The 13,140-nt window shown below is 52.0% G+C and overlaps 1 protein-coding gene across 1 annotated transcript in view; it reads left to right on the top strand.

Moving 5' to 3' along the window:
* CDH23 (cadherin related 23) overlaps positions 1–13,140 on the top strand; it is a 452,031-nt gene that overhangs the window by 215,730 nt on the left and 223,161 nt on the right. The window contains exons 10-11 of the mRNA XM_059900605.1: positions 4,783–4,895; positions 6,597–6,785. Of these exons, the coding sequence (XP_059756588.1) occupies positions 4,783–4,895; positions 6,597–6,785 (302 nt within the window). The remainder of the gene's footprint in view (positions 1–4,782; positions 4,896–6,596; positions 6,786–13,140) is intronic.

Genomic DNA, 13,140 nt, shown 5'->3' with positions numbered 1-13,140 from the left:
CCTGGCACAGGGAAGTGTTCAACAAACTGTAACTACTATTTTTTAATGAACAGGGGAAAGAGGGCTGTGACTTCCCTTCAGCAGCCTTTTGTGCTTTTGCAGACTTGATTCACATCTTCTCAACCTCCCTCTTGCAAATATGAAGAGGTCTCGATGCCTGAAGCTCCTGGAGGATGTGGCTGTCCCACAAGAGAACCAGCAGAGCTAGGAATGACCTGCTTCTTCCCTTGTGTGAACGATTTAAGTCACCAGTTCCCAGAAGTCTTAGGGTGCTCAAGGTGCAGCCTCACTCCCTGCAAGGACCCCTCCCCTACCAGGTATATCCCCTAGGACAGCACCTGTCGACCCAGGGAAAGCAGCTGCCCTTCTGCTCAGCAGTGGGGGCTGAACAGGTGAAAGGCATCCCTCGGTGAGCCACCCCCAGCCCCCTGGTCCCCATGGGACTTGGATAAAGAGTGTCTGGGAGACCAGAGGGCTGACAGGGTGGTATCAGTTTCCAGGATAGCAGAGAAACTTATGTGTATGGTTTCCAAGCCCACGGCCCCCCGGGGGAGGGAGGATGGTGGGAGAGGGGTGATAAAGGAGGGAAGCAAGGAAGTGGTGACCCACCCCGAGGCCGGAACCCTGGGTGCGATGCCCTGTGGACCTGAGGGTTTTGTTCTCAGCCTTGGCCTCAGGGCTGCCGCCTTGTACATCTGGGCCCTTGGTTGTGAGGCTCTCCCGGCAAGAGGATGGGTTGGCTTAGTGCTCCCGCTGGGCGAAAGCTCTAGGCACAGGCTCCTGTGGTGGGGGTGGGTGGAGGAGACGGTCCATGGTGCTGTCTTGGTGCAGGACAGGCGGCCAACATTTATTGAGAGGTTCCTATGTGCCAGACACTGTATTAACGTATTTAATCCTCACAGCAACACTCTGGGGTGGGTACTATTATTACTCCCATTTTATCGACGAGGAAACTGAGGCCCAGATATGTAACTTGACCAAGGTGACCCAGCTAGCTAGTAGCAGAGCCATGATTGGAACTCAGGGCATAACTGCTTCTCTGTTCCACGTTGCTTTCCTTCAGGGGCCTTAGCTTAGCAAGTTCTTATACACTCAATAGTGTGATTTTATTCTGAATGCAGATCTTTTGTGTGAGACTGAAGGCATGAACCTTGCCTTCTTTTCTCTGCTGATTCTCTAGCATTTTGCACATAGTAGGTGCTTGATATGAACTGGAATGAATGAGTGATCTGATCAGTCAATCAGTCTTTGAATGAGACCTGCCCTGCTTGGGGCACAGGGCTCACCTCCTGTCCCTGCCCAAGCCAGCATCCCAGTGAGTGCTCATGTTGCCATGGTGACAGTAGGAATATCAGAGGCAGTGACTCACTTAGATGGCCTTGTCAGCTCCCTGGGTGTAACCCTTTCTGACTGTTGGTCCTGGCAGTTAGTCACTCGTACTTTGCAGGAGGCTGAGAGGTGAACTCTCCACACAGATAGATGTGTGAAAAAGAATGTGTTTGTGTGTGTGTGTGTGTGTGTGTGCGTGCGTGTGTGTGTGCTGGGGGGAGGGTCCTTGAGTTTGAATTTGTACCAGTTGAGGGGTATTTGCCTGCAGGTTGGTTGGAGAAGGTGCCTAGGCTGGGAGAGGGGTATTTTATGTGCTGGGGACAGACTCGGAGTTGGGGATGGGCAGTGTGGCCATGAGTAGGGCAAAGGTGCTGAGTGCGGGACCCAACTGAGTTTGCCGGGGAGATAACCTTATTTTCCAAACTGAAAACCACAGCACATCGTTCGACAAGAGGCTTCTGGTTTGTGAATGATTTATAGGAAAAAACTGGCAAAGATAAAAGTTGAATCACATGTAAACATTGATAGCTTCCTTTATTGGGAAGAATAAATTTATATGAAACTCTGGAATGATGGGATACCAGACAGGGGCGCTGAGGAGGCGGGGCCCGTGCCTGTGTGTGTGGTGGGGAAGAGGGTGTGAGAGGCAAGAGGCTGGAGGTCTTGCCTCAGGGCAGCCCTGAAGCTCAGCATTTAGGGGCTCCGAGGACCCGGCCCCTAAAGCACCCTGCGCTGTCCATGCTTCAGCCACCTCAGCACTGGTCACCCTGTCACGGGCATACCTGGTTGAGGGCTACATCCTCCACCGGAAGGTGTCCCGGGTACATTGTAGGAGCTCAATAATTGTTCGCCGCGTGGATTAGCTAATGATGAGCAGATGAAAGCACATGTCCTCTTGTTTCCCCAGCAGCAGAATTCCTAGCTAAAAAAACTCCTTTATAGTCATGCATGTATATGCCTCCTTGCAACTCTTTCCTCCCCACTCCACAAGGGCAGCTGTACAAAAGCCCGCAGGAGGGTACCCAGGCCGCAGGACGCAGGCTTAGGCAAGGTGGAGGCTGGAGTGACGTCCCCTCCCTGGCCTGGCCCAGGTCAGAGTCTCCAAAGCCCACACTCTGAGAGCGACGTGAGACCTGGCCGGGCTCTGCCGTCAGCAGCCTCTCCCCTGCCTCAGACAACCTCTGCAGTGGGCTGGGAGTGGGCCACCTTGCCGGCCAGCACAGGGGGGCTGAGAACGGCCCCTGCCTCAGAGTCTAAAGTTAGAGAAGGACGTTGTCTCCCCTCTACTTTTGCCCTAGTTAATCCAAAAGAGGATACGAGCCTGTGTGCGGATCCCTTTAGAGACGGGGAAGGGGCGGAGCGGGGAGATACAGCAGCTTCCATGGGCGATCCTGGTATCCACCTTGTGTGTTGGAGGCCTGGATGTTAGTTCCCACCTATGGAATCCGTGTCCATCCACCCCCTTCCCCAATCCCACCTGTCTTCCAGGGTCCAACTCAAACAACATTTATGAAGTACTTATTTTGTGCCGGGAACTATTCAAAGCCTGTACATGTGTATATATTTTTTCTCATTCATTTAATTCTCATAACCCTATGAGATAGATCCATTATTATCCTCATTTCACAAATGAAGAGACCAGGATGCAAAGTGGTTAGATAAGTTGCCCAAGGTCACACAGCTAGACAGTGGTGTAAGGAATTAATGTCACCTCCTCCATGAAGCTTTCCTTCTTTGAGCCTTCCTGTGTGTGAACAGCCTCTCCCTGCTGTGAACTGAGATGCTGATTCTTGTGGGTGTCAGAGCTCCCTTATGAGGCTGTAAGTGCTTCAGCGTCAGAAATCCTGGCAGAGTGACCTCTGCGTCCCCCACAGCGCTAAGCACAGGGCCTGGCCATAGGACAACCCGTCCAGGGGACTGCTGAATATGTGAATGAATGGCAGTGAGCGAGCAAGTATTTGAATGAACCAACACACTGGTTAATGAGGAGAGGGGAGTGGAATTGAGGGTTTCCCAGTGAACTCACAGCCTGATGAGAAGAGCACAAGGGCAAGTATGGGGGCCCAGATGGGCTGGAAGCAGCCATCCTTCAGGAACATGCTTGCCACTGTGCGCCCAGCATTATCCAGGTACCTTGAGGAATGGTCGTGAAAGCCCCCCATCTTCAGGGGACTTTCAGGCTGGGTGAAAGGAGCACATTAACACACAGGAAGCAACTGGGGAATGAACAGGGCAGCAGCTACTGCCTGTAGGGCCGGAGTGGTAAGCGAGAGAGATTAGGACCATCTTCCTGGAGCAAGAGGAGGAGGGGCTGGCACCGGGTGGGAGGAAGGGCGGTGAAGCCGAGAGACAAGGCGAACGATAAAAGACAGGAGGCAGGAATGGATCTGGGGAAACTGCGGAAGCCACCGTGAGGGCCGGGTACCTGTGGGGCAGCATAAGACAAAGCTGGTGGGTGAGAGAGGGGTGGGGTACATTTGAGCCAGTGCCATTTGTGCGTGATTTTTGCCAGTACTTTAAATACATATTTTAAATTTTAATAAATACTTAAATACTTCTAAAATTGAATTTTGTTTTTAACTTATATTTATCATAAAAGGAAACTTTATATCACTGCCATCTAGAAGAGTAGAGTAAAATAGAATAGACTAGAAAGAACAGAATAGAATAGGAAATGACCGTAAAAATAAGCACAAGGGGAACAAAACAAGGCTACTGCCGTAGTCCACTGTGGCTGCCATAACAAAATACCACAGACTAGGTGGGTTATACACAGTAGAAATTTATTTCTCACAGTTCTGGAGGCTGGAAGTCCGAGATCAGGGTGTCAGCACGGTCGGGTGAGGGCCCTCCTCCTGGTTCAGGTGGTGTCTTTTTGCTGAATCCTCATATGGTGGAAAGGGCAAGGGAGCTCGGCGGGGTCTCTTTTATAAGAGATGAATCCCGTTCAGGATGGGTTCACCCTCATGACCTAAGCCCAAAAGGCCCACCTGCTAATGCCATCACCTTTGGAGGTTAGGATTTCACCATATGAATTCTGGGGGGGCACAAATATTCAGACACAGCAGTCACTGAGTCCTCACTGGGCACTGCTCCCTTTGAAAGGCTCTGAGCCTGGAGCCTGCTCTCTCTCTGTTAAAAAGGAAAAGAAGCAAGTGTTAGACAGGTTGTTAAAGACATATAAGCACCAAACCAAGACTTTCTCCTTGACTCAGTCAGAGAGCCTTGAGGAAGATTGAATGGGCATAATGTTCTCGTCCTGTGATTCAGGGCCATCTGCTGCCTGGGCTATGTGCTCCTTTGTACCCCAGAGTTCTTTGCACTACTCCTGGAACCAGCATTCATTTTAAGTTACTGATTAGTCCTTAATGTCCAGAGAGGAGCCCTGGCCCCAGCCCCATGTCCACCTGTCCTGGGCCCCAGTCACATCCTGAATTCTTCTCCCTCTTGCAGGGAATACCAACAGTATCTTTGCCCTGGATTACATCAGTGGGGCGCTGACCTTGAATGGCCTGCTGGACCGGGAGAACCCCCTGTACAGCCATGGCTTCATCCTGACTGTGAAGGTGAGAGTGGGCGCTGGGCACCTCCATCATGGGTAGAGGGGATGCCCACGCTGTGGTGCCCGCCTCCAGCGGTGCCCAGGCAGAGGGTCCAGGAGGCGGGTCACTTCTGTTCCCTTACCCTGCACTGATTCCCGGGGCTTGTGCCCAGGGCCCCTGTCAGAAAGGGCCAACGCTTATCACATGTGGGCCTTGTCAGGGGCCCTCTGCTGGGCATTTCTCAGCCCTTATCGACAACTGCAGAGGATTGCAACTTTCATCTCCATTTCAGGGGTGAGGAGGCACAAGTGGGTGCACACCCCGTGGTCCCCTCTATTATCCCATGATTTCAAGTTCTAATATAGCCAACTCAGATTCTTAGGTTTACCTCGTTTCTGGGGTTTTCTCCCATTTCTAATTCTTGTGGCTTCCCTGGGGCTATTACCTGGTTAGGAACCAGCAATGCAGCGGGCAGGGGGCAGAAGCTGTGGTGGTCCCCACCCAGGAAAGTGTGATGCAGCCATAGCCCCCTGCCCCCTGCAGCCCCCTGCCACTCATGATTGGTTTTAATTAAAATCAATAACTTGCTGAGGCATTCCCTGGGAAACCCGTTTAGGGTACAGATGCTGCCTGGGCCAGAGGGGTCCTCCCCAGCCCCAGCCTTCGATTGAGAGGAGGGGGTGGTACAAGGACTGAGGAGAGGGGCTCTGGGATGGAGGCCCTTCCATTGGTGTGGGAAGGATGGTGCAGCCTGGGCCTTCATTGCTCTCCTTGACCTTGAGAAGGCCTGTGACAGCAATGGATTGATTAGCCCTGACTCACCCACTGGCTCTGTCCTCTCTACCCGGATGTGCACATGTGGGCCAGCGGGGGAGGGCAAGCTAACACGGCCTTTCCCCCATCCGGAGCCAAGCCTGAGGCCCTCTCCCAGCCTCCCCTCCTGTCTCTGCTCCCTTCCTACGGAGGCAGGCAGCTCCAATGGAGAGAGCTGCTCCCTAGTCCCAGCGCCAACTCACTGTGCAACCCTGAGCTCAGCTTTTCCATCTTTATATAAAATATAAGGATGAGTTCCCACACTTGGCTGTGAATCCAAATCCCTTGGGGAGCTGGTAAAAGATACCTAGTCCTGGGCCTCTTGCCCAGAGATTCTGGTTCAAAAGGTTGGCATGGGACTGGGAATGGGTATTTTGTGGCCCAAGGACTCTGGCCCAGAGACTGGGTGCCCAGGTGTCTGAGTCCATCTATTTCTGAGTCCAACCCAGACCTTCACAGTGCCTAGCACAGTGTTCAGTCCATAGCAGATGCTGAATTAAGTCTTGATTATCTGCTAGCACAAATGTTCTTGGCCTCAGTTTCATCATTTGCCAAATGAATAAAGACTCTCCCTTTGCCCCTAGCTGAACCCCTAAATCTATCTTGTCTTCCCCACCCCACCTCATCCCCTTGGTTCTAGAATCCCACTGCCTGAGTTTGATACTTACTCTGTCTGTGTGTCCTTGTACAAGTTACTTAACCTCTCTGAGCTTCAGTTTCCCCATTGGTAATGGAGATCAGTAAAACGGGGATGCTAATGATAGAATCTTCCTCCTGGGGTTATGGTGAGGATTAGATGGGATAATTCACATAAAGCGCAGTGCCCAGCATTGAGAAAGCCCTGGTAAATGATGACTTTTATTGTGACTATGGCCACCTTCATCCCTGGGGTGTTTATTCCTCTATCTGCAGGGCACAGAGCTGAATGATGACCGCACCCCATCTGATGCCACAGTGACCACAACCTTCAACATCCTGGTGATTGACATCAATGACAATGCCCCAGAGTTCAACAGCTCCGAGTACAGCGTGGCCATCACTGAGCTGGCACAGGTCGGCTTTGCCCTCCCCCTCTTTATCCAGGTGGTGGACAAGGATGAGGTGAGTCCCAGAACGCATGGCCATCCAGCCCAGCACCCGGCCCGGGCTGTGCAACCCTGGAAGGGATGCCAGGGGTCACTGGGCTCCCAGGTCCCCATCTATAAAATAGAAACAAACATTGCTGCAGCCTCCCCTGCTACGTTCTGAGGATAAATAAGGCTGCAAAAATTAGTAGTCTCTAAACTTTTGGACCAACCCCCCTACACCCTGTAAAAAATGTTTGAGCACACACGTCCAGTGTATAGTTCTATATTTAGAAATGTATATACATGACCATCATACTAACCTAGTATGTACATTTTAAAACATACACACAAAAAATATAAAATTTAAAAGGTAGAGGCTCTTGTATAAATGGTGACTTTGGAAAAGTCTTATTCCTGCTTTTGGGGTAATACTGACCCTGCCTTTTCCTTGCAAGGAGTGTAAGTGCCTTCCAGAGGATCCCAGGCCATAAAGAGACTTCAGAGGGTCCAGGACACCTGCATCCCCTTGCCCAAGGGCCAGCCAGGCTGAGGCCAATCTTAAGAGGGAGGGACATGGGCCACGGGTGAGAGAGAGCTCAAGAGGGACAAGAGAGAGGGGGCTCCGGCAGGGCTACAGCTCCCTTGAGCCTAACTACGCCCTGTGTCATTAGGCCAAGGGCTGGGCCTGGATGGGGCAACTTCCATCCCTTCAAGACCCTCTCAGCCTGCCTCCTCCCCGCCCCTCCCCTCCCCTTGCCCTACCTCCCCTGCCCGTCAGCAGTCACAACCTTAATAGGATTTCTATTTATTACCGCTGCTCCCCTGGCCCACTCTGCTCAGGAATTCCATTAGGTTTTCCCGCCCGAGGTGTTCTCTGCAGTTACTCCTCACACGTGGCCATACTGGCCTTGCTCCAGGCCTGGTTCCTCTTCACTTCCTGGCCCCTCTCCTGTCTCCTGTCAGCTTCTCTCAACTGGACACAGTCCCCCCAAGGACTCAGGTTCACAAGGGCAAGTCGGCCTCTGTGTGTGTGTGTGTGTGTGTGTGTGTGTGTGTGTGTGTGTGCACAGTCACGTTTCTGTTCATGTGTGTACACATACGTGCGTGCACACATGCCTGCATCTCCTGCTAGGTCCTTCCATACCTGAGATAATTGAAGTATGTACTGAGCATCTACTGTTTTTGTTTTTTTTTTTTAATTTATTTATTTTTTATTTTTGGCTGCGTTGGGTCTTCGTTGCTGCGTGAGGGCTTTCTCTTGTTGTGGCGAGCGGGGGCTACTCTTCGTTGTGGTGCGTGGACTTCTCATTGCGGTGGCTTCTCTTGTTGTGGAGCATGGGCTCTAGGCACGTGGGCTTCAGTAGTTGTGGCACGTGGGCTCAATTGTGGCTCGCGGGCTTTAGGCGCGTGGGCTTCAGTAGTTGTGGTGCACAGGCTTAGTTGCTCCGCGGCTTGTGGGATCTTCCCGGACCAGGGATCGAACCCGTGTCCCCTGCATTGGCAGGTGGATTATTAACCACTGTGCCACCAGGGAAGTCCGCATCTACTGTTTACAAGCAGCTATATCTGGCCACTTCAGGGAGTCCAGGAAGTGGAATCCTTGGTCCCTGCCCCATGGGGCCAAATGTGTTTATGCAAATGTAATATGTAATTTTAAAACATATACAATAATGTGGAAAGTTTAAAAGGTGGAGACAAACAAGTATAAAAACAAATTCTAACATTTTCTCACACCCCAGTGGATCATCTTGTATCCCCTGGGAGTGCAGGTCCCCCTTTGGAGACCGCTGTGTGAATGAGAACCTCAGAAGAAAATCCCATCCTAGGTTTCAGGCTGATAATAATGCCCAAGGGAAGAGAGACCCTGGAAGCAGCGTGGGTCCAGGGTCCAGTGACTATAGGCAGTGAGGCTCCAGGGCTCAACTGAGGAGGGGGGAAGTAGGGGCTGGGAGGATCGGGAAAGACTCTGTGGTGAGAGGGGAGACTAGGGCTGAGCCTTGGGGTATAAATCAGATGGTGAAAGGGTCCTCAGGAGGGGTGGTAGGGGCCAAGCTGTGGCCCACAAGGAGGACCGGAGGGAGAAACCTGTAAGTAGATGGAGGGAACTGGCAGTAACCCGTGCAACTGATCAGGGATTGTGCAGTGGGCTGCTGGCAAGGTGGGCTGGGACATAGGCCTCGGGGGGCCTTGAATGCCAAGCCAAGGAATCAGCCGAGGCCTGTGTTCAAGGCCAGCCTTGCCATTTATTAGCTCTGTGACCTTGGGTGAGTCACTGACCCTTTCTAAGCCTCATTTTGCTCATCTGTGTAAAAAAGAAATAAAAAGACAATGTATAAGTCAGTTTCTAGCGCAGGAACAAATTAACCCTGAAAGAGCAGTTTATTTCTCACTTGGACTACTTGTGCGGCAAGGGTGGGCAGGGAGACCCTCCTCTGTGTGGTCACTCAGGTGCACACTCTGCAGGATCGCGGTTGCTGCAGGAAGCAGGAGGCAGCTAAAGGGTTAAGCAGCAGCTCTTCTACGCTTCATCCCGGATGTGTGACTTCCACTCAGGGCCCATCAGCCAGTACTAGTTAGGTGCCCCCACCTCACTGCCTGAAGGCTGGGGAATGTGGGGAAGCAGCTAAATCGTTGTCTCTGCCACAAAGGGTATCAACAAGGTATGTGGAGAGGAGGAGATCAGATGATACGTGTATAGGACTTAGCATGGTGCCTGCCACACACAGATGTTAACCAGGTGGGTCCAGGGACATCACCACCAGCAGGGCCAGAATTCCCAGGGCCCTGCAACTTGTTGAGGGATTTCAAGGTTACTCTGACCTCTTGGGTTTTACCTCAGGCTCCCTTTGCGGGAAGTCTGTCTGAAGCATCTGCAGGAATGCTGAGGGGCGTCTGGATCCAGCCCGCCCTAGTGACCCCTCCCCACTCAGACACAGCCATCAGCACGCCCACTGTGAACAGGACGCCCAACACCACCAGGGACCACTCTGTTGCTCTCCCCTGGGATTTGGCCAGTGTCTCTGACAGTAGAGGACTGGCCTCCTTCCCACAGGGTCCCACTTCTCCAGGGCACAGTGAGGTGCAGAGAGAGGAGGAGAGGCAGCCCAGACTATCCCACCCTAAGGTCACCGGGAGCATCTTCCAGTCTCCCCATAGGGCAGCACCCAAACCAACCCCAGATGTGGTCCTGGGCTGGTTTCTAAATAAGAGAGAGAGAGAAATTGCTTTCTCAATTGCCCTGCTCTTTTGCATCTCCCATCTCTTCTCGACTCTCCAAAACTCTGGAGGGATGCAGATCTGGCCAGGTAAATGCTCCCAAAGCCTGGTCTTGGGTGCTGATGGTCAGGCCCCAGGTTCCCAAGGTGGAGTGTTCAGCCGCATCACCAACAGGAACAAAAGACAGCAGCCACAGGCACTTGCAGCGCTGCCCAAGTGTCCAATGTCTGGGAAAAATCAGAGAACCTCAAAGAGGAATCAAGAGCTGTTGTAAAAGATTCTTCTAAATTGTCATTTTTCCGACTTCTCTTTCTGAGGGGAGACTCCATCTGTTGGGATTTGTGTCTGGGTTGAAAGTGACTCTGGATTTGCTAGGTATGGCAGGAAAATGTTTATTGAGCAGATCTGGAGAAGGGAAGGGAGCATGAGGAGAGGTCAGATCCCTTTGTTGTAGAGTCTCTAGAACATGTGGTTCTCCCTTGCACTCATCATGAGTGTGATTTTGCAGTTATTAGTGTGGTGGTCTCAAGAGTATCTGTCTTCCCATTAGGCTGAATGACCCGCAGGTAGGAGCAGGTCTGCTTTTGCTCACCAGTGTAACCCAGTGCCTCATACTCTGCCTGGCACTTGGGGGGGCACGCAGAAGTTTATTTTGGTTGAGTTAAAAGCATGATTAAATGATAAAAGAAGCAATGAGGTGGCCCAGGGCTTTATCCAAACTGGATCATCAGTCAGTATCCTTATGCTGAAGCCTAAATCCGGCTGAGTTTGCGTAGGAAGGTGACCTCAAAGGTCCACTGTGGGGCAGTAGAGGGTGCTGCTGGAAAACAGGAAGGGAAGGAGGAAGCAGTTTAACCTCTCAGTCAGCCCTTTGTGGCAGTCTTTCCTAATAAGGATGCTAATCTAATTCACAAAGACTAGATAATGCCTGCCATCCCTTCCACATCCAAGATTCTACTCAGCCTCTCACTGAACCTCAGGCTCTGCCAGACCCTTCAAGACAACAGAGGTGCTTGAAAGAGGCCCTTTCTCTGTCCCAAGGACTGCATCCCTATTGTCAAGTCTCGCTGAGTAATTTCTTCCCCTTTGCCGGGCTGTAGAAAACTTACAGCAGCCAGAGGAGAAAGGGGCAGGGTGGGCTGAAACCAACAACCATCCATTTGTACCGTGTGACAGTTGAGATGCAAATAGATGGTTGTAATGCAAATCACACCAAAAGAATCTCAAGGCAAAGGCCCCAGGAGTCGGCCTTGGTATGGGAGCTCATCTCTGAGTTTCAAATGAAAGGCCTCGGCAGCCTCATTCCCCCAGCTCGGCTGCTGGGCGTTCTCTTGTCTCCTCCTCGATGCTGTTCTCGGAAGCCACGGGGAGTAGCTACACACTCACCCACTTGGATCCCTACCATATCCTTATCCACTCCCTTGCCCTCAACATGATCTTTGCATTTTCCCCAGTTTGGTCAACTTTTCCTCTCCTGATCTTGCCTGCAGCCCTCCGCAGTCCTACCTACAGCTGAGCCAGCCACAGGCTGTCATGTTTTCCCATCTGCACTGATTGGGAGGGTTGGCAGTTTCTGTTCAGTTGTCCTAAAAAGCCACTCTTCTACTTAGTTGCAAGTGGATTATCTGCCTCCTGCCTCTGAAGGGTTGGGGGCCAGAGGCAGGGAGTGTGGAAGCCCATCCGTGCCTCTGGCTGCTTTACAAATTCCAGCAAAGGGGATTGTTGTTAAATACTGTTTCTGTACTATGCATGACCCCACCCAGTTGACTGGGCTAAAAATGGACAGTTCCTCTCACATGCTCATTAGGAGAAATACCATCCGTGTTATATCCTACCTTTATTCTCAGGAGTTGGGAGCATTTGATCCACTTTACTTCTGACCCACAGCTTCTCAGAACAGATTTGCTGCTGTCCTTGAGAATATGTTTGCAGAGGAGAGGGTTCGGAGTGAAGAGTGGGGTGCCAATATCCCCCCGGAGAGGCTTCTGCTGCCTGGTTCTGCCCTATTCTGGGAATTGCAGTCATTACAGAATGGCCTTCAGACCTCATTAATTTGCTGGCTGCCCGAAGCCCCCTGGCCTCTGTGAGGGACTATATTGAAATGTACACAGGTGGGGGATGATGCATTCATTCACTCAACAAACGTTATGGCGCCAGGCCTGCCAGCGACGGGGAGGTGTTCTTCTGTGACTGTGAGCCCCAACGGGAGCCAGCTGATGTGTTCTGAGTCATCTTTCTTTAGGAGCCCCCTGATGGCTGTGTTAAAAATGGGCTGTCAGGGGCCATGGGTGGAAGCAGGGAAACGCAGCAACGTCTCCCGCACAGAAAACCCTCCCACCTCCCTTGACCACCTGTTCCAGCCGGCAGGTGCTTCCTAGCATGTGACTTGAGGCTCTCCTGCCCTATAGCCAATTTCCTCTTAAGGTGTTTGCAAGAAGCCAGAGAACGCCAGGCCCCTTACAATGAAACCTAAAAAGTCCGCTAGAAACCACCTTCAGAACGCTTCTCAGGAGGACACTGAGTGGCCGTCTTCAGCCTTTGTGACTGAGGCTCTCCCGTGTTCACATCGACCCAGGGTTTTGAACTCTGACTATAGCACTCTGCTACCAGACCCGTCCGGAGCGCCCGGAGATGGTGGTGGAGCGAGCAGGGAAGCCCAGTCCCACCCCTCATTCACAGAGGGATTCCAGGCAAGTCATGTCCCCACTCTGTGCCTCAGTGGCCACTGCTGGGAAACCATGGGTTGGAGCAGTCAGCCTGAAGACTATAAATCCTAACACTCTTTTTGTCCAAGAGGACCTGGGTGGGAAGGCGGAGGGCACCGCCTGAAGCTTCCCTAACCCTAACGCTAACCAGCCCCCAATATTGGCCCATCCTCCCTCCCTGAACTTGCTTCAGCCACTTCTGCTCTCCGCTTTGGGCAGAGGGGCCTGGCGCCGCTGTGGGCCTCATGCCCTGCCCCCAGCCTCTCCCTTCCCACCCACGTGCTTCTTTATTAGATACCACCTGGGGCAGCCTGGCCCTTCATGGGTTAGGAAGAAAGAGCCAGCTAGAGTGGTTACAAATAAGGGCTTTGAAGCCAGACTGCTTGGGTTCAAATCCTGGCGCAGCCACTTTTGTTCTGTGTAACCTTAGGGGACTCATTTATCCTCTCTGATCCAGTTTTATTATTT

This window comes from Balaenoptera ricei, chromosome 16 (assembly GCF_028023285.1).
Source record: "Balaenoptera ricei isolate mBalRic1 chromosome 16, mBalRic1.hap2, whole genome shotgun sequence".
NCBI classification, from domain to species: Eukaryota; Metazoa; Chordata; class Mammalia; order Artiodactyla; family Balaenopteridae; genus Balaenoptera; species Balaenoptera ricei.
Note: the sequence above shows the minus strand (reverse complement) of the source record. Positions and strands in the feature narration are given on the sequence as shown.